Genomic DNA, 26,503 nt, shown 5'->3' with positions numbered 1-26,503 from the left:
AGCTGCCCGGCTGGGAGAGGGTGGAGGAGTTTCCCAGGCCCTGCCGCTGAGGGGTGGGAGGGACAGAGCCTCGGGTCTGTGCAGCCACAGCCGCCCCGGGGGCCTCAGACCTCCCAGGGCCGGGGACAGCCCTCAATCAGCACGCCCTTCCCTTTGAGCCGCTCCACCATCACCATCACCGCTTGGCCCTGTCCAGTGTCCAGTGGCCCTTCCGAAGATGGCCCGGCTGGGAGGGGAGAGGATGCAGGGACGTGTCTCCCTCTGCCCTGGGCACCAGCTGCCGGCCAAGGCGCTGCGACAACCCAGGCCTGTGCTGGGCAAGCGGGCGGCCTTGTGGGTTCGCAGTGCCCTCTGCTGGACGCCTTCCCTGCCTGCATTCTGGGGTCAGGACCTACTTCTGGGATTGGTTCTTTGGGGGTCTGTGGCAGGCGGGCGACAGGGTGTGGGAAGGTCGTCTCCCCTCTCCTCACCTAGGGGTCGGGGTGGGGGCAGTCTCAGGGAGAAGACGGCGGCTCTTCTCGCGGATGAGAAAGAAGACAGAGCAGCTGCGCCTGCATTTCCACTTGCGTTGTCGCCCCATCGACACGGGCCTGCCCTACCGCAGCCTTCTCACGTGCCCCCCACAGGCCATGGTTCATTCATCTCTAATTTAGGATGCACAGTTGCCCACGATGATCAGAGTCTTAAAATCACTGTATTTCAATTGCTGTAACTGCTACTACCAATTAGCAAATGTGCCCAGTGTTTCATAACCTGGTTTTATCCTCCCAACACTTCTATGAGCAGACCCATTTTTCTTAACTGAATTTATTTTTTAGAGCTGTTTTAGATTTTGAGAAAAATTGTGCAGAAAGTAAAGAGAGTTCCCATATGTCCCTCTGTGTGCTGCACACACACCCCTCTCCCTCTCAGTGTCCCCCTGTTATTAACACCTTGCGTTAGGGTGGTGCATTTATAATTGATGAATCGATACTGATAACACTATTAAAAGCTCAGAGTTTCCATTAGGGCTCCCCCTCTGTGTTGTACAGTTCCGTGGGTTTTGACAAAGGCATGATTTCATGGTTCCACCATTACGGTATCATACAAATAGTTTCACCACCCTGAAAATGTCCCCGTTCTCCCCTCCCCGCCCCCTGAACCCGACAACTGCAGATCTTTGCACTGTCTCTATCATTTTGCCTTTTTCACAATGTCGTCTTGCTGGGGTCACACGGTTTGCAACCTTTTCAGGCTGGCTTCTTTCACTTAGCAATACACATTTCAGATTTCTCCATGTCTTTTTGAGGCTTGAGAGCTCATTTCTTTATAATATTCCATTGTATGGATATACCACATTTCATTTAACTGTTCAACTGTTGAAGGATATCCGGGTGCTTCCAATTTTGGGCAATTGTGAATAAAGCTGCTATAAACATTCACCTGCAGGTTTTCCTGCAGATAGAAGTTTTCAACTCATTTGGATAGGTGCCTGGGATGAAATCCATTTGTCAGATGAGAAAACTGAGGCCCCCCCAAAGATGAAGTGCTGTGCCCATAGCCACACAGCTGGCAAGGGCACACCTAGCTCAACGCTGAGGTAGCCTGAGTCCCAGGCCCGTGCTCTCTCTCTTTTACCTGTGTGGTGGTTGGAGCTCTTTGTACCCCATGAAAACATGTTCTCAAGCTTAATCCATTCCTGTGGGTGTGAACCCATGGTCAGTAGGACCTTCTCAGAGGTTACTTCAGTTAAGCTGTGGCCCACTTCAATCAGGATGGGTCTTAATCCTATTACTGGAGTCTTTTAGAAGCAGAATGAAATTCAAAAAGAGAAAGTCATGGGAAGCAATAAGGTGAAGTTCAAGGGGACCCGGAAGAGAATGGAGAGGCCGGGAGAGGCCACTGTGTGCACTGCCACGTGACAGAGGAGCCCAGGACCAAGGATCACCAGCAGCCAGCCCCAGAATGCCAGTCTTCAGGAAGAAAACATCGTTTTGATGACACCTTGATTTGGACTTTTTTTCTAGTCTCAACGCCACAAGCCAATAAATTCCCATTGTTTAACTCATCCCATCGTATGGTAGTTGCTATGCAACAAGGAAACCAACACAGGCTGGCTGCCCCCTCTGCTGAGCCAGGAGGAGGCCTTGCCTAACACACGGGGGACCGCCTGCTTACTCTCGAGTCTCATAGAACAGATCTGGGCTCACGTGCTTGTGGATGGGGAGCAGAGGGGAGCTGTTACGTGTGCCGCCGTCCTGGAAGCAGCTTCGTCCGGCAGCTCCTTATTTGGAGAATTGGGGAGAGGCGTAGGGCCTGATGCATGAACACCCCGAGTTCTTCTCACACGTCACTCTCACACGACTCCTTGGGAGTGGACGAGGGCTTTGGGCAAGTCAGCTGTGTGTTCGGGGATGTTGGTTAAAGAAAGGTGCATTTCTTGGCTGGGGAAGAACAGCTTCCAACAACATCTTTTCCAAACAGCTCTGGCGGGAGAGCTCCAGGCTGCTGGAGCTTAATGAAGATGCTTGCAAGCCCGAAGGAGCCGCTTCTGGTTTTTTCTCTGGGGGAGGAAGGACAGATGCAGAGCCAGCTCCCGCTGGATACCCCTGGCCCCATTTGTCTGGTCCTGAGTTGGGAGGCATCCATCCCCTCACTCAGCAGCACTCACATTGCACCCATGGGGAAACTGAGGCACAGAGAGGCTAAGTAACTCACATGTCGAGGGTCATGCAGCTGGGAAGTTGCAGGCCCAGGATTTGAACACAGGCTTGTCTGTCTCTAAAACCCAAAATCCTTCCACTGAAGTGACGTTTGTATTTGACTTGTGGCCCCATTTGATGGGGGCCGCTCGAGGCCGGTCCTGTTCCACCCGGCAGCAACATGCGTGGCCCCAGAAGTGGCTTCACTTCTCCAGGCCCCGATTTCCTCCCCTGTGCACAATGATGCTGGTAACAGTACCCACATAATAGGTTCGTGGAATGAGGAAATGAATTCATATTTACATGTATAAAGTTCTTAGATAAGATAAAATCTCAACAAGGTGGGCTTTAACATCCACCGCAGTAGTCGCTCTCACCCTTGACTGCAGATCAACCCAGGAACTTGAGCAAAATGCGGACTCGTGGGGCCCACCCCAGAGATTCAGATTTAATTGGTCTCAGGTGGAGCTGCTGCGGGGTGCTCTTTGGAGCTCCCCAGGTGATTCTAAGGTGCAGCCAGCAGCAAGAAGCCCAGATCAGAGCCTCCAGGGCGGTGGGCAGACCCACAGGAAAACGCTGGTGGGTGGAGTGACAGCCCTCCGTGTCCACGTCACTGTTGACTCAGCGCAGGGCAGGGCAAGTGTGAGCTCAGCTCCCAGCAGGTAGGAGAGGGGCACCGTCAGGCTAAGGTCATCAGCTCTGACATAAAGACAGCCTTTGTTCCATCCTAAAAGTCCCTAAGACACACATGAAGTCACCCAGCCCTGCCTCTGCCAAGGAGCACACGTCCCTGAGAATTCCCGAGAAGGAGCCGGCCCAGTTTCTTTCTAAGTCACCTGCTGCCGGCCCCTGGCTTCCCTGGGCTGTGCCAGGAGGGGAAGTTCAGGTTCATCGAGAGGTCCAGGACTCCAGAACCCAAGCTGCCTCCCTGTGACGCCCTTTCTTCTCCACCCTGTGGGTAGGCTGGAAGGGATGCCAGGGGTCTCAGGGGCCTTCCAAAATTATCTATTTAAAATAACATGATGGAAGACGAGCTGCAGCCCAGAAAAGTAGGTCTTCCCCAGTGGAGGGAAAGAATCCCTCTCATTTCCTGCTCAGTGTCTGGGGACACAAGGCGTTGACTCCGCAAATGCTTGTTGATGTAAACATTTATTTATTCGTTCTTTCCAAATGTTTATCGAGCGCCTACTTGCCTTATGCAAGGCGTATACAACAGGGAACGAGACAAACAGGGTCTGTGTCTCGTCAAGCTGACATTCCAGTGAGTGTATGGGGAGTGGGGTGGGCAGAGAAAGGCCAAAAAGTAAAGAAATAAGGAGAAATGAGGAAAGGCTGTAATGGGGCTACAGATTGGTTATTCATTGCTGCGTAACAAACCACCCCGAAACTTCGTGGCTTAAAACCACCACCATTTATCTCCTCATAGTTCTGCCATCCAGGCTGGGCTCAGCCAGGTGGTTCTTTGGCAGGTCTCGCCTGAGCTGGCATCTGGTGGCCCGACTGGGACTGGAAGGTTTCAGACGACCCCATTCACATGTCTGGACTGTGGCCTCTCACGTGGTTCCTGTTGTCCAACTGTCGGCCCAAGGACTTCCTTCCTAGCGAGAGGGTTCTGAGGGGCTTAGGCAAAGTTGCAGAGCCTCATGGGCCTGAGCTCTGCACCTGGCTGTGCCACCTCCCGCCACATTCTACCGGCCAAAGCAAGTCTCAGGCCAGCCCAGGTTCGAGAGATGGCAAAATCCACTCCCATTTCTTGGTGGGAGCAGCTGCAAAATAACATGGCCAAGATTTTCATGGCTAGGAGAGAAATAAATAAGGTGACGCAATAGGACAAACTCATAAATTGGGCCCACGTATTCGGTTGATCTGATAACAGAGGTATCAATTTTTTTTAAACAAACTAACCTTAAAGGCAAAACCCAGACTATTTCACGTGAACATCCAGATGTTCCAGCTTCTTCTGAAAAAAAATCAGAGGGCCTGACAACACTGGCCCACGTTTCCTTCCCACGACAGAAGGAGATGCGCTGAGGGGCGGCTGCCCTCCGTTAGACAGCCTGGTTCCCGCAGCTCCCTGTTGGTCTCTGACTCGCAGCCGGGGTGTCTGTGGCCCTTCAGGACCTGGGCTCTTGTTCTTTCAGCAGAGCCAAGAAGAGAGTGATGCTGCTCTCCTGCCCGTGGCCCTGCTCAGAGCATGTTCGGTTGTTTTCCAAGCAGTTGACTCTCGACACCTACCTTCTCTTTGATAACCTGGTGGCCCTTCTGGCATCTTCTGATAGAGAACTGGGGGATTGCGGCGGAAAAGTCCTCCGTTGAGAGGTGACCCTGATGCTGAGACCTAAAGGACGAGGGGTGGGAAGGGGGCAGGGGCAGCACGCGCCCAGGCCCTGAGGTCACAGAGACCCCGCCGGGACTGAGAGCGACCCCGTGGTGGGACGTGGAGGACCAGGCATGGCATGAAGCTGGAGCGCTGGGTGAGGGGACAGCCTGCAAGGGCTCGGAGGCCACAGCCCCAAGGTTGGGTTTCGTTTCCAATACAGGGCGAGCGGCTAAGAGTTTTAAGCTGCAGAGTGGCATGATGGGCTTTTCAAAGGAAGACATCAATGACTGGAAAGGCACATCGTAAAAGGAGGGGTCAGATTGCTGGTGAGGCCAGGGAGGGTCTGTGCGAAGGGATCCCTTGACCTCACTGCCGTCTGAGAAGAAATCCCAAGGAAGCAAGGCCCCAGCAGCTCAGGGGGCCCGGGGACCTCTGCTGGAGCCCCAGTAAGAGGACAACGTCAGAGCCGCTCAGATCCAGGACAAGTAGGAGCAGCGAGCTCGGCTGGTCTGGAAGCAGACGTCTCATTTCCCCGACGTCCTGAGAACGGAAGGCTCCTGACCCCGCTGCACTTAGATCATCTGGGTCCCCTTCCCCGCTCCTCTCAGACCAAGGCCTCCAGGCCGCTGCCTTAGTGCCTGGGCACTGGAGTGGGGGCCCAGGCATCACTTTCTTCTGCAGGGTTGACGAACTCCGAAGGGAGATCCCTGAGCACAGCTGAGCCCTGTGGGTGCACCCCGGGGCCGGCCTCCTGGGGAGCTGCTCGGGAAGATTTGTTAGCACCAGTCCCACTGTGCTGGATTTACTGACGCAAAGAGGGGCATAAAGGCGAGGGGACGGGCTCAGGCGGTTACTTAAATAACTCAAGTCTGTTCTGTTAAGTGAGGAGTGCCAACCACCTCTTAGGGACGTTGTGAGGACATAACTAGTATAAAGGACCCCCTCCCTGGGGGGCTTGGCCGTGGGAGGTGCTCAGTGGATGCTGGCCCCCCAAGAGTCCCTGGGCAGCTCAGATAATGGGGCGAGGGGAGCTCTGGTCGCCCTCCAGGCAAATGCTCTACTCCCTCCTCCTCCCCCTTCCATGCCCCACAGTTGCAGGCGAGAAACAGGCGGTTGCTGGGCTGCTCTCTGGCGGTACTGGAATTGACTCAGCTTCCCCTTCCCTGGCTGTAGCTGATAGGTATACCCCACTGGGGAAGCTTCGCAGGCTGGGAATCCTCCGTGCTCCCCACCTCTCCCCTGCACAGTTCAGGAGCAGCTCAGCTCCTGGGCTGGCAGGGAAGGGCTGGGATCTCGGTCCTCTCCTCTCCAGGCACAGGGCTGGGGAGAGGCTGCAGTGGCAGCAGGTGGGGACAATGCGCAGACCTGTTTATCACATGCCACGACTTGCGGCACCAAGTGACAAAGCTTAATAGCCAGCACGGTGCCAGCCGCTGTTCCAGGCACCGCTCAGCCATTTAATTCTTCTGACCATGATCCCGAGGCCCCCAGAAAACCTGAGGCACAGCGGGTAGACTAGCTAAGGGCTGGAGACTGGGCCGTTTGGCTCTGGACTTTAGGCTGCGGCCTAAAGGGTGGGTGTGTGGACTTGCCTTCAAGGACTGCCCCCCATTACCGACGCCCTAGGAGGAACCTGTTCATCACTGCAAGCCTCGGCCAGTGCGCACGTGGGGGGCCGGCTCCGGGAGCGAGCGATCCCCCACCGCGCCAGGCCGACCCGGGAGCTCTGGCAAGGGGCCCCCCAGCCCGAACACCTCTCCCCTCCCAGCACGTCCGCGTCAAACACACTGGGTGCAAACTGGGCTCCCCGTTTCCTCAGCGTTACCAGCGACCCGGCTGGGAGGGGTGGCCTTTGTTCTTGTTTGCTTACATTTTGAAAAAAGTTAGGATTCACATCACCTAAAATTAACTTTTTAAAACAAACAACTCACTGCCATTTAGTACATTGTTATGCAACCACCACCTCTATCTCATTCGAAAACATTTTCATCACCCCCTCAAGGAAACCCTGAGCCCAAGTAAGCAGGCACTCTGTACTCCATGCTCCCCCCAACTAACTAGTCAGCTTTCTCTCTCTACAGCTTTGCCTATTCTGAATATTTCATATAAATGGCATCACGCAATATGAGACACTTTGTGTTTGGCTTCTTTCGCCTAGCGTCATGTTTTCAAGTTTCTTCCATGTTGTAGTATCAGAACTTTACTCCTTTTCATGGCCAAGTAATATTCCCCTGTATGGACAGATGACGTCGTGCTTATCTTTTCGTCTGTTGATGAACATTTGGGCTGTTTTTACCTTTTGGCTATTGTGACTAGAGCTGCTGTGAACATTTGTGCACGAGTATTTGTTTGAACAGCTCTTTTCATTTCTCTTGGATATGTATCTAAGGGTGGAATTGCTGGATCATCTGGTAATTCTGTGTTTAAGCCAGACTGTTTTCCCCAGTGGCAGCCCCATTTCACACTCCCACCAGCAATGCACAAGGGTTCCAACTTCTCCACCTCCTTGGTCTGCACTTGGTATTTTCCACTCGTGTTGCTATAGCCACTCTAGTGAGAGCAGAGCGTCTGTCCTCACTTTCAAGAACAGAGCTAAGACTCTGCTTGGCCCCACCCTACTGTTCCAGCTGAGGACGCAGAGTCCCACATTCATCCTGGAGCTCGAGCCCCCTGCCCCTGGCACTCCATCCCCACCCCACTCAGCTCCCAGGAGCCAGGGAGGCTCTTACCCGCAGGTCAGGGGTGATTCCCTTAGCAGGGAATGCTTGGACTGCAGAGGGCCCTCGGACAGAAATGGAATGTGGTCCGTAGAAGTGGCAGACCCCAGACCTAAAAGAAATCTAGTCTTGTCCTTGTCCCTGTGACACTGGAGATGAGGTTTGGGTCCTACTCTCTCACACCCAAGTTTTGGGGCCTACTCTGAAACCTGATGGGCAGTTAACCCAAATGAACTCCCTGGTTCTCCAGTGGGCTACCGAATTTTTAAAACAAACAAATTCTCGCTTAAACCTGGTCCGGGCTTTTTGGGAAAAAAATCTGGACTTCTGTCAGCATCTACTCCAGCTCAAAAGTGAGGGGCGGCAGCAGCCCTCACCCTTCCTTACTCAGCTCCTACCCATGACATCTTCCCTGACCGGCCCCTTCAAGTAACAAATGAGCAGCTTTCAAAAAAGGTCGGTCCCCCTTCCAGTTAGGACGCTGTCACGAGTGTGGACACGAGGGCTGGACGCCTGGGCGTGCATCCCAACCCTGACCTGCTACATATGTAGTCCATGAGTCTGGCCAACTTAACCTTTCTGTGCCTCAGTTTTCTCCGCTGTAAAATGGCGTGTTCCTTCTTCATAGGGTTATTGTGAGGATGAAATGAGAACACACGTGAAGTGTTCAAAACAGTTCCTGTGACCTAGTTGTTCGATAAGAGAGAAATTTCACCTGAAGCAATCAAGAGCATTACGGACAGTGGCGCCTCGAACTTTCCCACTTGCATCAGCACCAGCGGACCCTTGTCCCTGTTTACAACAGGCCGTCATGGGCTCACTCCTCCCGGACTGGACTCCTCCATAGGGCAGATGCTTTTGAAATAAAGGGACCCTTGTTTTCTCAGTAGGTTCTGCATGGTTCTCGTTTTAATGAGGAAATCCAGGGATTTAGCCTTAAAGAAACAGGCTGAGTGGGTGGCAGCCAGCCGAGGTCTCCTAGCGTGGGTAGGGCTGGGGCATGGCTGGCAGGATCGGCATTTTCGCCGCTGGTGAGGGGCCTGGGTGGCAGGGGGCGGGCTCCGGGCTCTCCAACACCCCCACCACAGATAAATAGGCACACATCTACCAGGGTACTGCTTTCTGGTTAAGATTTTGTTTAAGGAGAGTCCCACAGCCACCCTCCCAGCCCTCAAAGAAAGAGGGTTTGCAGACCACTGGATCATATAACCTTCTTGTTAGGGGAAGTGGGAAAAGATTAAAAGACCAATTCCCAAACCTACATTATGCTGAGTAGTAAGACCGAAGGTGAATATTCCATTCTTCATTTGCATGTGATTTCAGGAGTAAGTCTGCAGGCTTCTTTGTATGCACTTCATCTTGCTTAACCCTGACATTAACGGTAGCTTCTCAAGGCTCTTTGGCCCTTGCCTTCCGTAGAGATCTGCCTTTGAATTCAACTGTTCTGGGCATGGCAGAAACAGGAAATTAGAGATGGAATTCTGTTTTCCACGATGGAATTCCCCAACATACAATCTATAACCCTTGATATCAAGGTCCTCTATTCCTACTATGTCTACTTTCTCCCTTCCAAGAAAGTGTGAAACCAATCTGGAGTGGGGAGGCCGCACAGAGACTCATTTCAACAGGGCTGGAGAAGATAAGGCCACAATTGGAGTGGCTGCAAGGACGCACCTTCAAGCCAGGCACCAGGGGCTGCCACCAGCTTGCTGAAGTTGTGACAAAGCCACCAAGTAAACATGACAATACTCCATTCGTAAATCAAGCCACCTGTATCAACAACGCTAATGTAGTGAGAACCAGTGTAAAAATTACAAACCATTAGAAGGCCTTCCCCATTGAATTGTTTTATTAGGTTAATCAGACAGCTTAAAGATGGTTCATTTTGTTTGGTACCCTTCTAGAAAATATTTCAAGTTTTAAATGAACTTCCAATACATAAAACAATTACTTTTACCATACACAAATTTCAGATCAAAATACAACACTCTTTTTTCTGTTTTCTTACAGTTATAAAATCCAGTCAATACAAACTACATAAAAAAGATAGAACACTTTCACTGACCCTTGGTATAGAACAGCACGACTGCAACACGTTCCCAGAGCACAGGTCCTGGGCGCATGAAAAGGGTCTGCCCCTAGTCACCCCACAATATACTGAAGCATGTAAACAAACTTAAGTGTTACTTAATTTAAGAAAGTTAACATACCCTTTCTGCATCAGCATTACTTGTAAACCATAAAGCGTCTTGGTAAGAAATGTTAACTAATTAAAATTTACTTCTGACTTTACTAAATTTCATACCAGCAAAGGAACAGAAAATTACTCCACAAAACAAACCAATACAATTTGGACCACACAATGCGAAACGTGCCATTTCAATTAAATCAAGTTAGCAGCACAATTGCTCTACAATCCCACTGAATTTGGGGAGTACAATTACATAAGTTGCAACCTTTTGGAACCTTAAATATTTCTAACTTTCTACATAATGTCTTCTGTTGTCTGTTTTCATTGTAAATCCCAGTTTTTTAGTAATAGGTCCTTCTTTAAAGATCAGGATACTTTAACCACACATAAAATAACTTCATGTGAATACCTGTCTAATGAGGCTTTTCAATGTGGAATTTTACTTGTTAATAAAAGCTACAGAATATAAATTAAAAATATATATATCCTGTATATACCATGTCAGAACATATAGGTATGTTAATTAAACAAAGACTGGTATCTAACAGGATGACTCTTAGAATATACTGTGTCCTGATGGCATCGAACACATTAACGTGACAAATCTGCTAGAAAGTGACAGGGTGACAGTCGTAGATTTAGGGCCTGGCACCTCGGGTACCAGCCAATGGTCAAGGTGCTGGCCCTTCGGCTGGGCCAGGACCTGCTGCAGACAGCAGCCCTGACTGTGGGAGAGTCAATCAAATTGACAAAGTTGTTTCAAGGAAGTTTTTTTGACAGTTTTCTCCCACAGCAAAAGCCCTACATCGGTGATAGAAAACAAATGCATTTACATGTTTATAATGGACTATGGATGGATCTCATACACAGACGGATACCAAAACCTGTGTCAGCAGGAACACACGGTGATAAAATGCAGCCTGCCCGAGCCTGCTCCAGGGGCTTGTGCAACAGTTTCTGATGTGGGTGGGAGTGAATCTGGTAGAGGGGTGAGTGAGGCGTTTTTGCGAAATCTGCTGTTCACTCCCAATTCTACTAATACACGCCCCAGAATTGAATGCAATAGTTGTTCAAAATGTCTGCTGAGGCCACAATGATTTTTTTTTTTTAATGGCTGTCACAACTCACAAATGGTATGATTCCAAACAAAATGAGTATCACCTTGTCACCGGGGACTCGAAGGGGCAGGAGTGAGAACCAAACAGCAGCTGTTACTGGGTTCAACATGGAGAGACCCAGCGGCAGAAAAAGGCCACTGATTATTTAATTAAGCAATTTTTGCTAAGTAGCCTGTGCTTTTCTCAACTAAAGGCCACGTGATACATTTCTCCATGTAAAATCATCTCCCCCATGGAGCCTGGATGATCTGTTTTTGTGCATATAGGAAAAAGTCATAAACCCACATATACTGAGGGTTTCTTGAGCTTTGATACCCTTTTGTCCCATGTACCAGATTCTACATGATTTTTTATAAAGCATTAAGAGTCTAATTACTGAGTATATGCTAGATTAGTAACAATAAATTTAATTTCTGGAGTTTCTTCTGAAGGAAAAATTCCTTTTGAAAAAAATCTGAGAAGGTAAGCAAGCAATTCAAATTCCTGATTTATTCACAGTTTGGATTGCGGTGTATTTTTTAGTCGGAGCTAAATAAGAGAAAAGGAAACAAAGGCTTCCTTCCCGCTGTGCTGTCGGAAGCCTGCTAGAATGGGACGGAATAGCGTCCTCCTGGAGGCTTCCTGGGGCGGTTCTGCAGGCGGGACACTGTAAAGGTTGGGTTGAATGAGTTTCCGGAGGCCACCGGGGTTCTGAGCACATCTCCCTTGACCTGGGGCCACAGCTGGATGTGAGGTAGTTTGTGTGGCCTGATGCCCCTCGGCTGTGGAGCATTTCCAACCCTTCTCTGGGCTCAGAGGGGGCTCTGGTGGCCTCCTGGGCAGACATGGGAGGGGGGGCTGATCTGGTGCCCCGACAGGCTGCTCTGGTCTCTCCTCGCTCCAGGGCCCCAGCCTGTGGGACGCACCTGGGTCAAGGTGACAGATCTGGTTCTTTTGCAGCCAGTGCCAGCTGGCAGTGGAAAATGCCAGCCACAAAGGCCCAAGTCAGAGGCACCCAGCAGAATACCTTTGTCAACAAATGTTTCTTCAGCTAATGGTCTCAACAATGATGCCTAGGCAACCAGATGTTTTTTTTTTTTTCTTTTTCTTTTCTTTTCAGATGCACAATTCAGGCAGTTAAAAAGCCAGGCTAGGGGAGGTGTGGAGTGGAGGGATAGAGGGTAGGATGCAAAAGCGATTGCCAAGAAGAGTATGTAAACCATGAACATGACTCAAATAACCTTTCCCCACCTTGACCTAAGGACTCCCTAAACTAGCACAGAAAGCACTGTCAACTGTGGGAAGAGATTATCTCCTCAAAAAGAGTCCATCTAGCGGTATCCTGAGTAACCATTAAGACACAGGTGGGAAAACCAACACTGGTTCAAACGAAAGTAAGTAACTAAAGATGACTTAGGAAATGAGGAGAAAACACACAGAGAGAAAGAAAATATAGACAGCTTAACTGACGACGACCCGGGTGTGCGTCCCAGTGTGTGAGCTTGCAGGACTAAGACCCAGCCTCGCCTGAGTTTCGGGGCACATCGTTTACAAGGCAGGGAGGGTAGGGGAGATACACACAGGAGACATACAGAAGCAGTTCCTTGCCCTGCTTCCACCAGAACCAGAGTAAAACTGCAGCATGTGCTCATGAAGATGACACCACAAAACAAGGAGAATTGGAGCCTCTGGAAATTCTCCTCAAGACAACAAAACGATCATCACCAAGACCGCTGATTCCTGGCGCTGGGGGGGCCGGAAGAGGTCAGCCGTTCCCGCCCCTCCCAGAGCAGGACGCCTCTCTACAGCACCCTAGGTCAGAGGTCACCCAGGCCCTGCTGAAAGAAGTGTTTTACTTAACTCTCTCAGAAAAAGGACATAGAGTAGAAATTGTAGTTGACAACATGTTTTAGGAAAATCTAGAGAAACCTGTACATTTCTGAAAGTTCCACTAGAATCCAACACCCATGTGCACATGGCAAGGATGGGGGAGCTGAGTCCCAAGAACAGTCAACAGAGACTGTGAACTGGTGAAGGGTGGGGAGGAAAGGAGGGAAGGAAAGAACAGGGTAGAGAGAATGATTACAAAGGAACAAAGACTCTTCCAAAACAATTTTAAAATTTTAGAGTTAAAGTAAAGACATTTATTTTATATTTTACTAAATAAACTGTTCACAGAACCTGTCATTGGCAAGAAGCCTTGGACTCTTGGCCCATATCCTGCCACTCTGCGAAGAATCCCCTCTAAACAGTGTCACTGACATCGTCACCTCGTCATAGCCCTCACTGCAGGGTGTCTTCCTTGTGTGTATTTTCAGAGATGAGAGCTCAGTACTGCAGGAGGCCCCCACTTTATCACAGTCCTAAAATTAATTAAAAGTTCTGGCTCTCTCTATTTTCTGCCTCTTGGCTGCAGTAGGCCCAGGGGCACGTGCACGCTTTCCTAAGATCTCTCCGTGGGCCAACGAGCCGGGGCCCTTTGAGGGTCCCGCTACCACCCAGCAGCAGCCCCTCGGATGCCTGCAGGCCTGCCGGGTCCTGCAACTACTGGCTAAATGCAGAACTCAGCACTGCCCTGTAGCAACTACCTTTTTGAAACTAGACGTAGGACTACATTAGCCAGTTTGTTATAATGTAAAGAACACTGAGATCCCAAGTCCACCTCACCTCTGTTTTCTATATGTTCATACAAGCTACTAACAAGAACGTTAAAAAGGTCGCTGGGAGCGCTCCTCACTCCCAGTTGCCGGGCGTCCATCCCCGCAGCCGCGTGACTCTCCCGCCAGCTGTCAGTCCTACTGCTCAGCCCCCTTCACCCCTGTTTTCTAACTCCCCTGACTTATTCACAAAGAAACCAAGAATGACTTTATCAAATATCCTACTGAAATTAAGAAAAGCTGGGCGTGTCGCATCCCACTAAATCAGCCAGTCCCATAACCTGAACTGGAAAGGAAACAATATAAAAGGATTCTGTAGTTCCCTTCTGTATTATTTTGTTAAATAAGCCTTCTTTGTTTGAAAGCAAAAAAGTTCTTCACACACACTTGTAACACAAATTCTGTTTGTTTGTTTGCTTGTTTTTAAGTTTTATGAAACATCCAAGTTAAGAAAATATAGTTGATGTGTACTTAAACGTCAGACAGAGGTTCAGAAAATGTTCAGTTTATTTGACCAATATAGAATACTACACCTCTGATTTTAGTGGGGGGAAAAAAAAGGAAAATTCAATTTTGGTAAAATTATTAATAAAGGACTTAATTAGGCAAATTATGAATCAAGAGTTATTTGTGACAATTCAATTTTCTTATTTCTTTCTAGATCCACCTCCCTCCTTGTCCAGAGACAGGATAATGCAAGGCTCAATATTCTAACTACATATTCTGGAATGTTTTAAACTATCTCAAATTATCCTGCATTCAAATATTAGAGATGTAAAGAACAGTGGTGGCACAGGTCCAGAAAGTAAATAATTTCATCAACACAAATGTACATTTACTTTAGTAGAATGTGGAGTCAGGAGGTTTCACAAAAATCTTTTAAGGTCCTTCCTTCTCTTACGGCCAGGGTCAGGGACTAGATTAACGAACCCAAAGACATCATGGGCAAAGCAGAGGGTCAGCAGCCAGAAGACACGGTCCGAGGGCTGTGGACTGTGGGCAGGTTGCCAAACCTCTCGCGGCCTCAGTTTCCTCATTGTCAAAGGAGGAAGAGGACACCCATCTTTACCAGGGAGAAGCAAGCGTGGACGAAAGGGGGCACACGCTGCAAATGACGCTGGTTAGGAGGTTTTCTTCCTCCCTTCTTCAAATGCATGACAAACCAACCAAATTGCCAACCTCTTCAAAAGCTATGGGGCTGGGGGTTCCAAAATCATTTGAACAAAATCTGAACCCATACTGCCTGCATTAAAATTACTAGTTTTGTATAACTATCAAAATATTTCCCGAGACTACCAGTAGAGAAAAATACCTCAGGCACACTATTTCAAGTTTATCTTCTGGCCAGGCTGTTCAGCTGTGCAGCGAGGGAACAGACAGGAGACTGAGGCACGGGGCAGTCAGGGACCCTCAGAGACAGAGACCCACAGGCCTCTTGGGTTTATGATAATGACAGCCACCACTCGCATGCAAGACACTTCACTCATCTCTTATTTACTCCTCATTGCAGTCCTAAGAGGGAAATCCCCTGTTATCCTATTTCTACAGATAAGAAACAGAGTCTCAGGTTGAAGAGCTTTCTCAAGGCACAAAGCAGGAAGTGGCAGAGGGCTTCAAACCCAGACTGCCTGATACCAAGGCCTGCTCTCCACCCCCAGGCTCGCTCAGGACAGCATTTAAAGTACGTAGAAAGGTTTTCCTCAAAATAATAAAAATAAAGCAGTTGAGGTTTTAAAGACAGTAAGCCTTGGTTCTCTTGGAACCTGCTGACAGGAAATGCCTCCTGTCCTGCTGCTAGATGAAGATGGCATTAACGAACGTCATCTGAGGAGAAACCCTGCCACTCCACTGGGTAGTAGCAAGCCCTCTTCTCTAAAAAGCACAAGCATAAAAATTATTAACTTTTATTAATATAAAAGGAGAGTTAATTTTAGATTTTACCTGGCACTTAAGCTATTCTTCATAAGATAGGTTTTTAGGATGGACTTAACTCTTTTGGCCACTAAGCATTAAAGCCCTCCACTGAAGTAGGCCACGGAAAAAAACTGTGGCCTGAAACTGGGCACTTCCTACATGACGTGACTCCCGGAAGGGAGCTCTGTCTACCGAAATTAATGAACCTCCTTAATGCCTCCAAACTTCCCGACCAGATGAGCTGACAGACAGTGGGAAAGAGCGAGTGTGAACGAAGAGAAGGCACATTGAGGAGGAAACTGAGGGACATTTCATGGGAGACTCAGAACAAATCCAGTGCGTCATGATTTTAAGTACAACGCTCCACGTTACAGGGCCAACCGCAACCCCATGCTGAGGGAATACTTCCCGTTTCCCCTGGGTAACTAACAGAGAAGGGGAACCTTAGCAAGGGGTCTAAATTTTCATCAAAATTAAATACTGCTGGGGAACAAATTCATGAAAATACACTTAATAGATCCTCAAACTGCTTATAATAGCACCTTACAGAAAATGAAAAAATAGCCCCCAATATCCATATTCCAAAGACTGGGTCAAATTGCAGCTAGGCAAGTTTCCCTGTCTGATCCTAACAAGGATGGAAATGAAGCCCTCTATTTCACACAGCAGTTGTGTTTAAATACACTACTTTTCTATGTTATGAAAACATAGCCTTTTAAATACTCTTTAAAGTTCAAGTTGAGTTTCAAGTAATCACTTAGCAGCAGCTCTAGGAGAATAATTGTTCCTCCTGATTACATGTGCCTATTTTTTTTTTTTTTCCAAAAAAGTAGTAAAATGGAAAATACGCCCCAGAGAACTGTATTTCTCAAGGCCGCTTACTGCCTGCATTCTTCTCAACTGGCAGGGGATCAAGCACAACACCACATAATGAGGTAGCTGAGAACAGTTTTTCCTATAAACATAAGAACAAGGGAATAGATGTATCCAATTCTCATCCAATTAAACAGGAAACATGATAAAGCAAACTACATATAGTCAGTCATATTTAAGCCAAGTTCCCTGGTTTAACTTTAAAAAACTTAACCCAATGAATGTCCTAAGGTCCATTTATAATCAATGAGCAAGAACAACAAAAATAAGGTACTTAAAAACCTACTTTTTGAACTGAAATGCTAAAAGTAAGGTCCTAATAGATAAATAAAGTACACCAACCAGAAAGCAAGATGAACCTACATACACTTACTTGGGATCTGAATTATTTGAAATGGCCATTCATTTACATGGGTCAAATTAACCAGCTAAGCTTTCTCCACTTCACTTCCTGCAGGGGGTCCCCAGGCTCTGTGGGCTGTCATCCTCTTCCCCAACTCCTCCTCCCTAATTCCAGTAACAGTGATTTCAGAATTTACAAGTCATGATTTGGTTGTAACATGTGTAGGAAAGGAAGCTCCACAACTTTGTCAGCCACGAGTACATCTTTATCAGAAATTATAATTTTGTCCAAATTTCAGTTGCATAGCAATTTAATCAGAGTAGTTTCTACCTTGAAATAAAAAAGACAAACAGCAATTGTAACAAACTTACTACACTAATGCAAAATGTTAATAGGGAAAACTGTGTGTAGAGGAGAGTGTATGGTAGGTCTTTACTTTTCTGCATGATTTTTCTATAAATTTACAACTGTTCTAATATAGTAAAAAAAAAAGCCGCCTGTAAGCAAAGATATAGGGTAAAAAAAAAAAAAAAGACAAGAGAAGGCCACAGACATTTCTTATTACATGATGCAGTATAGTTTTTATCTATTAGATATTTGACTTCATGAGAAAGGGAAGTTTTAACAATCTAATCACTTACAGAACTCCAGTGATAGAAATGATAAAGAACAAACCTTCCAAAACTGTATACAATAGAAAAAGAATGTGGCATGATTGAACTCCTTATCCAGCAGAGAACTATTACAATGAGACAAAGGTTGACCTATTTTTAAATTAAGATAGTAATACAATTAATTCTAAAAAATACTCATGAACTACAGCAAATTACGCAAAAGCTCACCCCTGTGGACAAATCGGGCTTTGGCACTGTGGTAGCCTGAACTACATGGCAAGCGTTTCTGTGTTTTAAAAAGAAGTGAGATGATGTAGGTAAATGTATGTTTGCTTAAAGAAATTTCCAGACAAAAATCTTTATCTGGTTGTAGCCATTTTTTCTATACAAGTTGATTTCAATTAGGTCCTTTCCAACATTACACCTAAGTTGCTTCTTTCTCATGGTTTATTTACCGTCACTGTTTCTAATGGGCTATGAGAAGCACCTTCACCAAGAGGAAAGGCCCACAGAGAGCCAGGGCCTGGGTGTTTTTTTTATATCCTTCCCTGTTCCACAGAGGACATCTAGTATTCGGGAACTGAGTTCCCACTGCAGTTGCCAATATGGTGAAAGTCTGTGGTCTGGGGGAGGCTAGGGGGTCCCATTCCGCTGCCTTGCCCCTGCCCACCCAGCTGCAGTGTCCTCTGAAACGCTCCTCCAGGAGGGCAGGAGAGCAAACAGACCGTGAGTGCTTCCTTCCTCTAAGTGCCATTTGAGCAAATCCTGGACCAAACCCTGTACTTTTCAACAATGATGTCACATCAGCCAAGCTTCCTGATCAAGGCATAAAGAAGTTCCATGGACATTTACTGCTATACAACCTTGAGTAAGTGATGGCTTCTCGGAGCCTCATTCTTCACTGTAAACTATGACTTAGAGCACTGGGTAAAGATTAAATGAGTTACATGGGGCAGCACCGGGTACAATGTTTAGTATAGAAAACGGGCTTAATAAATCATGAAAAAACTCTCTTGAGCTCTTCATGAGCTGTTGTTACGTGTCATCATCTTCTAGGAAAAACGGCGAAGATTCACGACCTAGGTTGGACTCCTGTTCTCCTCACTTGAAGGGATGTCTGATAATGCCCCAGCTAACTAATTTCTCTCCAAATTACGGCCCACCTGTCATCAGCTAACCCTCTCTCACATCTTTGGAGCAAGAATCAGTATTATTCTCATTGGCCCACACCATTCACTCTGTTCCTGATTTCACTACAAACCTTCCTGCCATCCCCAAATTCCTCCTTCTGATCCCCCTGCCCTCATCAAATCCTGCTTTCTCTGGTTATAGAATCTCATCACCAATTGCTTCTGGAAGTCTTACTTTGTGATGGATTAAACCCAAAAGCTGAAAAATGATCCCATAAGACAGTAATTCTGATCTAGGTGTGTCAGGTCCATCCAGTGGTGTTACTAAATAAAGCTCCTGTGAAATCCCAATAATACTTCATAGTGAATAACTATCCTTTCAAAACTAAAACAAAAACCTCGCTCCTAGAATGTGGCAGGATGCCAGGATTCCACCTTCTCATCTTCCTAACAGAACTTCATCCCTGTATCAAAAAACCTAAGTTTTAAAGCAATATTTACTTGGAAGTTTCTGAAAATTCACCGTTTGCAATTTCAGAAACCGAGGAAGCGAAGTTGGTAGAGTGGTGGCCTGGACGTGCCTGCTGACAGAGTTGCCCCTCTCAATGCCAAGCCAGCGGCAGGCTGCTCTCCTGACCCTGGGGCCGGTGAGGCCAGCAGCAGGGGTGATCTGGGGTCAGCGTGAGGGGCTCGGGTTCTGCAGGCCTGGAGAAAGGTGATGCGGGAGTGAAAGAGAGCCTTGAAGCTCGGCACCGTGGGTTCCACCAGTACCTCCAACTTCCTCTTGGTTATCCAGAAGAACAGCAGCACGGAGAGCCAGAGCACCCTGAAGATCAAAGATCGGAGAGTCAAGCACTGCATGGTCTGCTGGGCCTTCAGCTCTCCTTCTGCTGCGCCTTCGGGTGGGGAAGGAGTCGGGGAGCGTGCCTCACTCTGGGGAGCCCTAGCTCCAAGATCAAGGTGCAGGGGCGGCAGGATGCTGCCAGGAGCGCCTCCTGTTTCAGAGAGAAGCAAGCTGGGGTGGTGGCTGCTGGGTGTGGCAGAGAAGGGCCAAGGGGCAGCCAAGCCAGACGCCCGCTCCAACCCAGGAAGCGTGGCGGCAGTGAGATGTTCCCCACGGCGCCCGCTGCTGCCGGGAGGGAGGATTCGTGGATCGGTTTTTACAGATTCAGCCAGTCTCTCGCAAGAAGGGTTAACTGGTTGGGATTACTGCTCTGCTCTTGGCTTTCCAAGTATGAGGAAAAGTTTTTTCCAAATATTGAAGACTTCGTTTACATCACAGACAATGCTTATACCAGTTCCCAAATCCAAGAAATGGAAACTCTAATTTTGAAAGAACTAAAATTTGAGCTGGGTCGACCCTTACCACTACATTTCTTAAGGCGGGCATCAAAAGCTGGAGAGGTTGATGTTGAACAGCACTTTAGCCAAATGTCTGATGGAGCTGACTCTCATTGACTTGTATGACATGGTGCATTATCACCTTTCTAAGGTAGCAGCAACTGCTTCCTGCTTGTCTCAGAAGGTTCTAGGCCAAGGAAAATGGAGCTCAAAGCAGCAGAATTACACTGGCTACACAGAGAATGAGGTATTGGAGGTCATGCAACACATGGCCAAAAATGTAAAGAGAGTAAACAACTACATTGTTATTGAGAATAAGTACGCAAGCAAGTCACATCTATTCCTGAACTGTAATGGCTATCTCCAAATTCTGAAATGCTGATCTCTTTGTATATAACCGGGTTGGTCTCTGGAACTTTGGGTGTCTGTGTGACACCTGAAACTCAGAGCTAGAGCTCAGCAGATATGAATGTCAGTATTAGCGCATACAGCAACTGTTAGAAAAAGCTGAAAAAGAGTCCAGACTTCAATTAGAGACACAAATGAAGCAGATCTGGTTAGGATTAGAGCAAATCAAACCAAAGGGTAAAGGATGATACTGACTGTTAAAACTTCAACTTCCATGTGAGACCAAGGGAAGAGATGTTTATTTAGTACAGGATCTATATTTTCTGCAGCACACTAACTAATTTAACTTGTATGGTCAGTTTATTCAAACACCATAATTACATGGAACTCTGAACAGGAAGTGAGATCTGGTAGGTCTGTATAGGTTACTGTGAAATAGCGATACATTCCAAAGTAATTTGGGCAGAGAATACAAATATATTTGCAGGGCCCCCCCCGAGGAGCTGGGGAAAAATGTGAAAATGTCGATGGCCCCACCTGGGTTATTACTGATATTCTCACAAACATTAAGGACTGAAAATTTGGTATGCTGACCCCTCGATCTTGGGGCTTGCCCTTATGAAGCCTGTTAACTACAAAGGAGAGGCTAAGCCTGCTTATAATTGTGCCTAAGCATCTCCCCCAGAGAACCTCTTTGTTGCTCAGATGTGGCCTTCTCTCTCTCTCTCTCTAAAAGCCCACTTGGCAGGTGAACTCACTGCCCTCCCTACTATGTGAGACCTGACTCCCGGGGGTGTAAATCTCCCTGGCGACACAGAATATGACTCCCGGGGATGAGCCTGGACCTGGCATTGTGGAATTGAGAAAATCTTCTTGACTAAAAGAGGGAAGCGAAATGAAACAAAAATAAAGTTTCAGTGGTTGAGAGATTTCAAATGGGGTCGAGATGTCACCCTGGAAGGCATTCTTATGTGCTATACAGACATCCCTTTTTAGTTATTAGTGTATTGGAATAGCTAGAAGGAAATACCTGAAACCGTCAAACTGTAACCCACTAGCCTTGATTCTTGAAGACGACTATATAACTACGTAGCTTACATGATGTGACGGTGTGATTGTGAAAACCTTGTGGCTCACACTCTCTTTATCCAGTGTATGGATGGATGAGTATAAAAATGGAGACCAAAACTAAATGAAAAATAGGGTGGAATGCAGGGTGGAGGTGGAATGATTTGGGTGTTCTTTTTTATTTTATTTTTAATTCTTATTTTTATTCTGTTTGGTGTAAGGAAAGTGTTTAAAACTTGGGGTGATGAATGCACAACTCTATGATGGTATTGTGAACAGCTGACTGTACACCATGGATGATGTGAATATATCTCAATAAAACTGAATTAAAAAAAATAAGTATGCAAGCAGCAAACTTCTGAAGATCAGCACAATCCCTCAGCTGAACTCAAAAACCATCAAAGACCTTGCCTCACCTCTGATGGGCACATCCTAGGCTGCTGCGGCTCCCTGGGATGAATGCCTCATCCATGTACTTTTTCTTACTGGTTTGGAACTCCTGACTTCATATTTAGTCCTCTGTTCTATTTCATGAAACCTTTTCTCAGATCTATTTTTAAAATGTATATTGAGGAAAAATAAAGCTATTGATTTTTCTTAAAAATAAATAAATTTTTTAAAAAAGTGACATCATTAAGTGCACTGAGTCCTCAAAGCTTCTTACAAAGTTCGCAAAGCTCTTAAAGAACATACGGAGACCACATGGGTGTGCAGCACATATGTCAAGCACTTTGCATTACTGATTCTATGCTACTTCCAAAGCTAGGAGGCCAGCCCAGCTATGGACAAAGCTTCTCATTTAAAGTCCTGTAAAATGAGTCACTCTCAGAGACTACTTTTTAACCACTGAAGAACATCACTTTGATCACAAATATACTATATCCATTCACAAAATATTTGACTACCTATACTATGAGCCAGATGCCCAAGTTAAACAGATGGCTAAAATACAGTTCTCGCACACAAGGAGTTTGCATCCTAGAGAGGGAGAGCAGAAGGACATCTTCCTCATGGTTAAGTTCCCCAGGAAGCTGACCACAATCCCTCACAGGTCCTGGGTGTTAAATAAACACATGTTGACTAACCCAGGGCAGGCATGACTACGTTGACCAGTCACTTCTCTTGCCACTTCCCCACTGCTCCCCCCGCTCACGTTCATGGGACAGCTACTGACAGCTACTGACAAAGAACAGCCCCCCCTTTCCCTTCCACTGGGCGCTTTTTAAGGGGGTTCCAGCACCTTGTAAGTCAATACAATGAAAATGCCACCTCATCCCTTCCCCAGCTAATCAGATGCCATCATCCGTCCACCGGAGGACCCCTCTTCCATCAAGAGAGCCGATGTGTGGAAGGCAATACTGCAGTGTTTCTAGCACTCCTTGGAAAATGTTTTGGGATCCTTGGTTTCCTACACTGAAGACACAATGTACCCAATGGAACCCTAATGGACTAAGGTAGTTAATATCTCTCTCTAAAAACCTAACTTATTAGGTTACTGGGTAACTTAGGTGCCACAGCAGAGAGTCCTATCTTTGCTGCGTCAATAAAAGGAATTTATCATCTACACATTGCCTAGGGAACCTCCCCACCCCCAATTTATAAATTATAAAACATGACACTTCCAAACTACCATTGAAGAAAGTATCATTAAAGTGGTAGTGCAATAACACTTTACTACAAACAATATACTGTCCAACAACCCTTGAATATTCTTTTTTGGTGTTGTACAGTTTGAAAAAGTACTGTTAGTTCTCAACTCCTCACAGCAATAAATTACTAAGATAAACATTGAGTTTGGAAATTCTTAGGTAAAATCTTTATAGCATACCAACTACTAGTTGGTAAACACTGTATTTAATCCCACTAAAGAAGAGAAATGCAAACATCAAGTCAAACTTAGTACAAACTAGAAGTATTTCAATATTTATACTCAACATGAGTTAACACAGTAGTATAAACTGAAGGTCAGCAGGCTCAAGAATTTATCTGAAGCACCAGGAGACAAGAATATATGCAGTTTGGAACAACAATTAGAAAGTAAACATACATAAACAGACACACCAAGTTAGACATACACACACTCTCTCTCGCTCGCTCTCTCTCACTGACTCATCGCTCTCTCACTTTTTCCTCTCATAGGATATAAACACTATCAAAAACAAAACATAACTTCATTTTAAATTAAACACTTAAATCTTTGAAAAATCTGTATTTGGATGTATTAAACAAAGAAACAAACAAACAAACTTACTTTACACTGTAGTCTAGGAGAGATCCTTTAAATACTCATTCTAACCTGAGACAACTCCCCTTCTGTTGGTGAAATAACGAAAATATAAATTGCACTTCCCCCAAAATATTTATAGTTAAAATTTTAAAACCTATCATCAGCTGTCAATTCCAACACACAACTCATAAAAGTGCCTTACAAAGAAAGAATTATCAAAATGTACCTAGAAATGATGTTTCAAGGCATCAGTGGAATGTTAAAACACAAACCTGCATGAAATGAGTTAAAATTTAGTTCACATTACTGAAATAACTGTAATTTACAAAAAAAGTCATGATTAATTTTGGAACATAATAAAATTAAATACATCCCTATACTTCAACACAATATTTTTATATTTATATATATATATAGTAAAATAACATTTTGGCACTTAGCAGCTTTTGTTGGTTATTGCATCCCATATTATGCGGCAAATTTATTTTATAAAACATTATCTAATTTCTGCAGCTACGGGGTCAATGAACTGAGTTAAAAACAACAACAACAACAGAAGAACTATTTTTATAAAATGAATTTCCCAAATCCTGCAGGCACTGATAATATTGCATTAGGAACCCATTCACTCCAAAAACAGTGAGTTGTCTCCTTTAAGGGGCCTAATATAGTCTGGGGAGAATCTTAAACTTCAGAAAGTAAAAGACAGAACTGCTGACCATCATGGCTTTAATAGGAGTATCCGTTACCACTTTTAATGTACTTCACATGTAGCTTCTGAATGCATGTACAGGGTATTTCACCAAGAAAATTCACCTTTTGAGTGATTTATTTCTTCTAAAATGAATAAGCTAATTGTAAAAAGAAATTCTTTCTTTGCAGTGGCCAAGTGGCTTGCTATAATTAAAAGACAAAAAAGAATCATTGGGAAAATGTGCAAAGACAGCTGACTGATACCTAATAGAAGGAAAACCCTGGCTTTGATGTAAACACCAACTTTGGCTGTAATATGTGAATGTGTAGCAAACCTAGCCTAGAGTGTCTAGTGATTAACATAAAAACCTCATAACTCTCTTCCCAGGCATCTTCTGGCCAGAATGGATAGTTAATGTGCCACACAGAACACCTTGAGGACCCCATGGACATGGCCTCTTTCAGCAACTGAACTGTACTGACTTCCAACAGTTCATGGTTGGGAAAAACATAAGTAATGTTTTCTATGCATGTTAACAGCACATAAACATTCCATATAGGAAGATTCTAGAAGAAATTCTTGTTTTTCAATTTACAGCCAAAGGATACAATTATAGATTTATTAATTTAAGACAAACAGCTGCATCTTATCACTATATTCTGAGAAAGAAAAGCTGTAGAAACAATTAAAAATGAAGTACTGCATATTAAATTGATTAGAAATTTGATATTGCATTAAGTTCAAATTATAAAGTAATCAAGCACTTCGAAGTCCCTGATTTCACAATAAGGTGGTATAATCTGAATGGAAAACGAAGTTATCGTACAAGAGAAGCCCCACTACCAAAAGGCCTTTTTCCCCCAGTGGAAAGTGGGGTAGAGTAGGCTCAGGTGGGAGTGAAGGACCGGAAAGGAGGGGAAGATGGAAAAGATTCATTTCCTATACTAAGAACAAAATGAAATTAAATGAGGTAGTTTATTCTACCAGCCAAACTTTACTCATAACATAATTTGTCTAAAACTCCCATAGGAAACAACATCAGGAATATTCTACTATAAAGGCTAGATACTTAACATAGATTTGCATTCTAAGACAACAGTAGTAAACAAGACTTTGTGTGCTTTCAGACAGATTATTTTAAAAGGTTTTGTTCCCCATGTATTTTGTCTGGACAGGTTCCTTTTTTTTTTTTTTTTTTTTTTTAAGTCATAGCAGACCTTTATTATTTGTCTGACTCAATCTTTCTTTTATAATTTCCTACTCACTAATATCCTCCTACTTAGAAAATGATTTTCATTAAGTGAAAAGGAAGAATGGCACTGCATGAGATCCTTCACAACCCCAAACATCCTTCCCCAGAAATTATGGCATGACGTATCTCAATCTAAATTAACAGAAGTTAGCAGCTTTCTTTAAATTCACGAGGGCTGCAACCTGACTCAATTCACGGAATCTTTAGATTACTAAGACAGAATATTATAAAAGAGAAATTTTGTTATCTTGGTTTCAATTCATCATAATGTATTTTAAAAAGATTCTTAGGACCGAGTACTGGTAATAAATGGAGACTAACTGGCATATAGTCCAATCTAACGCTTTAGGCACAAACCATAATTTGTTGGGCAGAGTTAGGCAGAATATTTCCTTCCAAGTGCAGTAGAAAAGCTATCCTGGTATGTCTGGATATGTTGATTTGCATATATGGATTTTTTGTTGTTGTTATTTGTACCAAAGTCAGGTACTTGCCCACAGCAGTCATTCAGATATGCGGTCCCTTCACAGCTGCACCTTAGTATTTTAATTTCAGTATTTTACATTGTACCAATTCCCACTTCCCTTTTCCTTCTGACATTTACTAGCCTCCACTTGTCTGTAGAGACACTTAACTGAAGAACTGATTCTTCCCAGGTAGTTTGTCAACAGTTACAAGTTCTCACAAACATGAGCTGAAACTCAAGCTTTAAAGCACTGTAAAACTGTCAAGAAGTTACCATTCCAAAGCACAGCACCCGGAGTAAGTTTCAGCTGCCACCTCTGCACTCCCTTAGGTAAAGCTACGTTATGGCGCACTTGGGCCAGGATCTGTGTTTCTGCTCTGCTTCCTCTTCAAGGCGAATGGACACGGATGCGGAATAAGCCTTGCTGAAGCTGCAGGCGGAAGAGCTTGCAATTTGCGATACGTAAGGCTGCACAGCCAGTGCGGCGGAGGTCAGATGGAAGAAGTGGTTTCGTGTGGTGCCAGGTTCCTGTGCTTCTTTTAAACTCACGCACATAGTCATAATTGGTAC

The 26,503-nt window shown here is 45.6% G+C and overlaps 1 protein-coding gene and 1 pseudogene across 3 annotated transcripts in view; one reads left to right on the top strand and one right to left on the bottom strand.

Annotated features, from left to right (window-relative positions):
* Positions 1 to 217: 217 nt before the first annotated feature.
* LOC119518582 lies at positions 218 to 26,267 on the top strand (annotated as a pseudogene).
* GAN (gigaxonin) overlaps positions 25,396 to 26,503 on the bottom strand; it is a 63,502-nt gene continuing 62,394 nt past the window's right edge. For all 3 annotated transcript variants that reach the window (XM_037815689.1, XM_037815691.1, XM_037815690.1), the window contains exon 11: positions 25,396 to 26,503. In XM_037815689.1, coding sequence (XP_037671617.1) covers positions 26,322 to 26,503 — 182 coding nt within the window. In that variant the 3' untranslated portion in view covers positions 25,396 to 26,321.

This window comes from Choloepus didactylus, chromosome 22 (assembly GCF_015220235.1).
Source record: "Choloepus didactylus isolate mChoDid1 chromosome 22, mChoDid1.pri, whole genome shotgun sequence".
NCBI classification, from domain to species: Eukaryota; Metazoa; Chordata; class Mammalia; order Pilosa; family Megalonychidae; genus Choloepus; species Choloepus didactylus.
The sequence above is the reverse complement of the archived record's forward strand: the minus strand, read 5'-3'. Positions and strand labels throughout refer to the sequence as shown.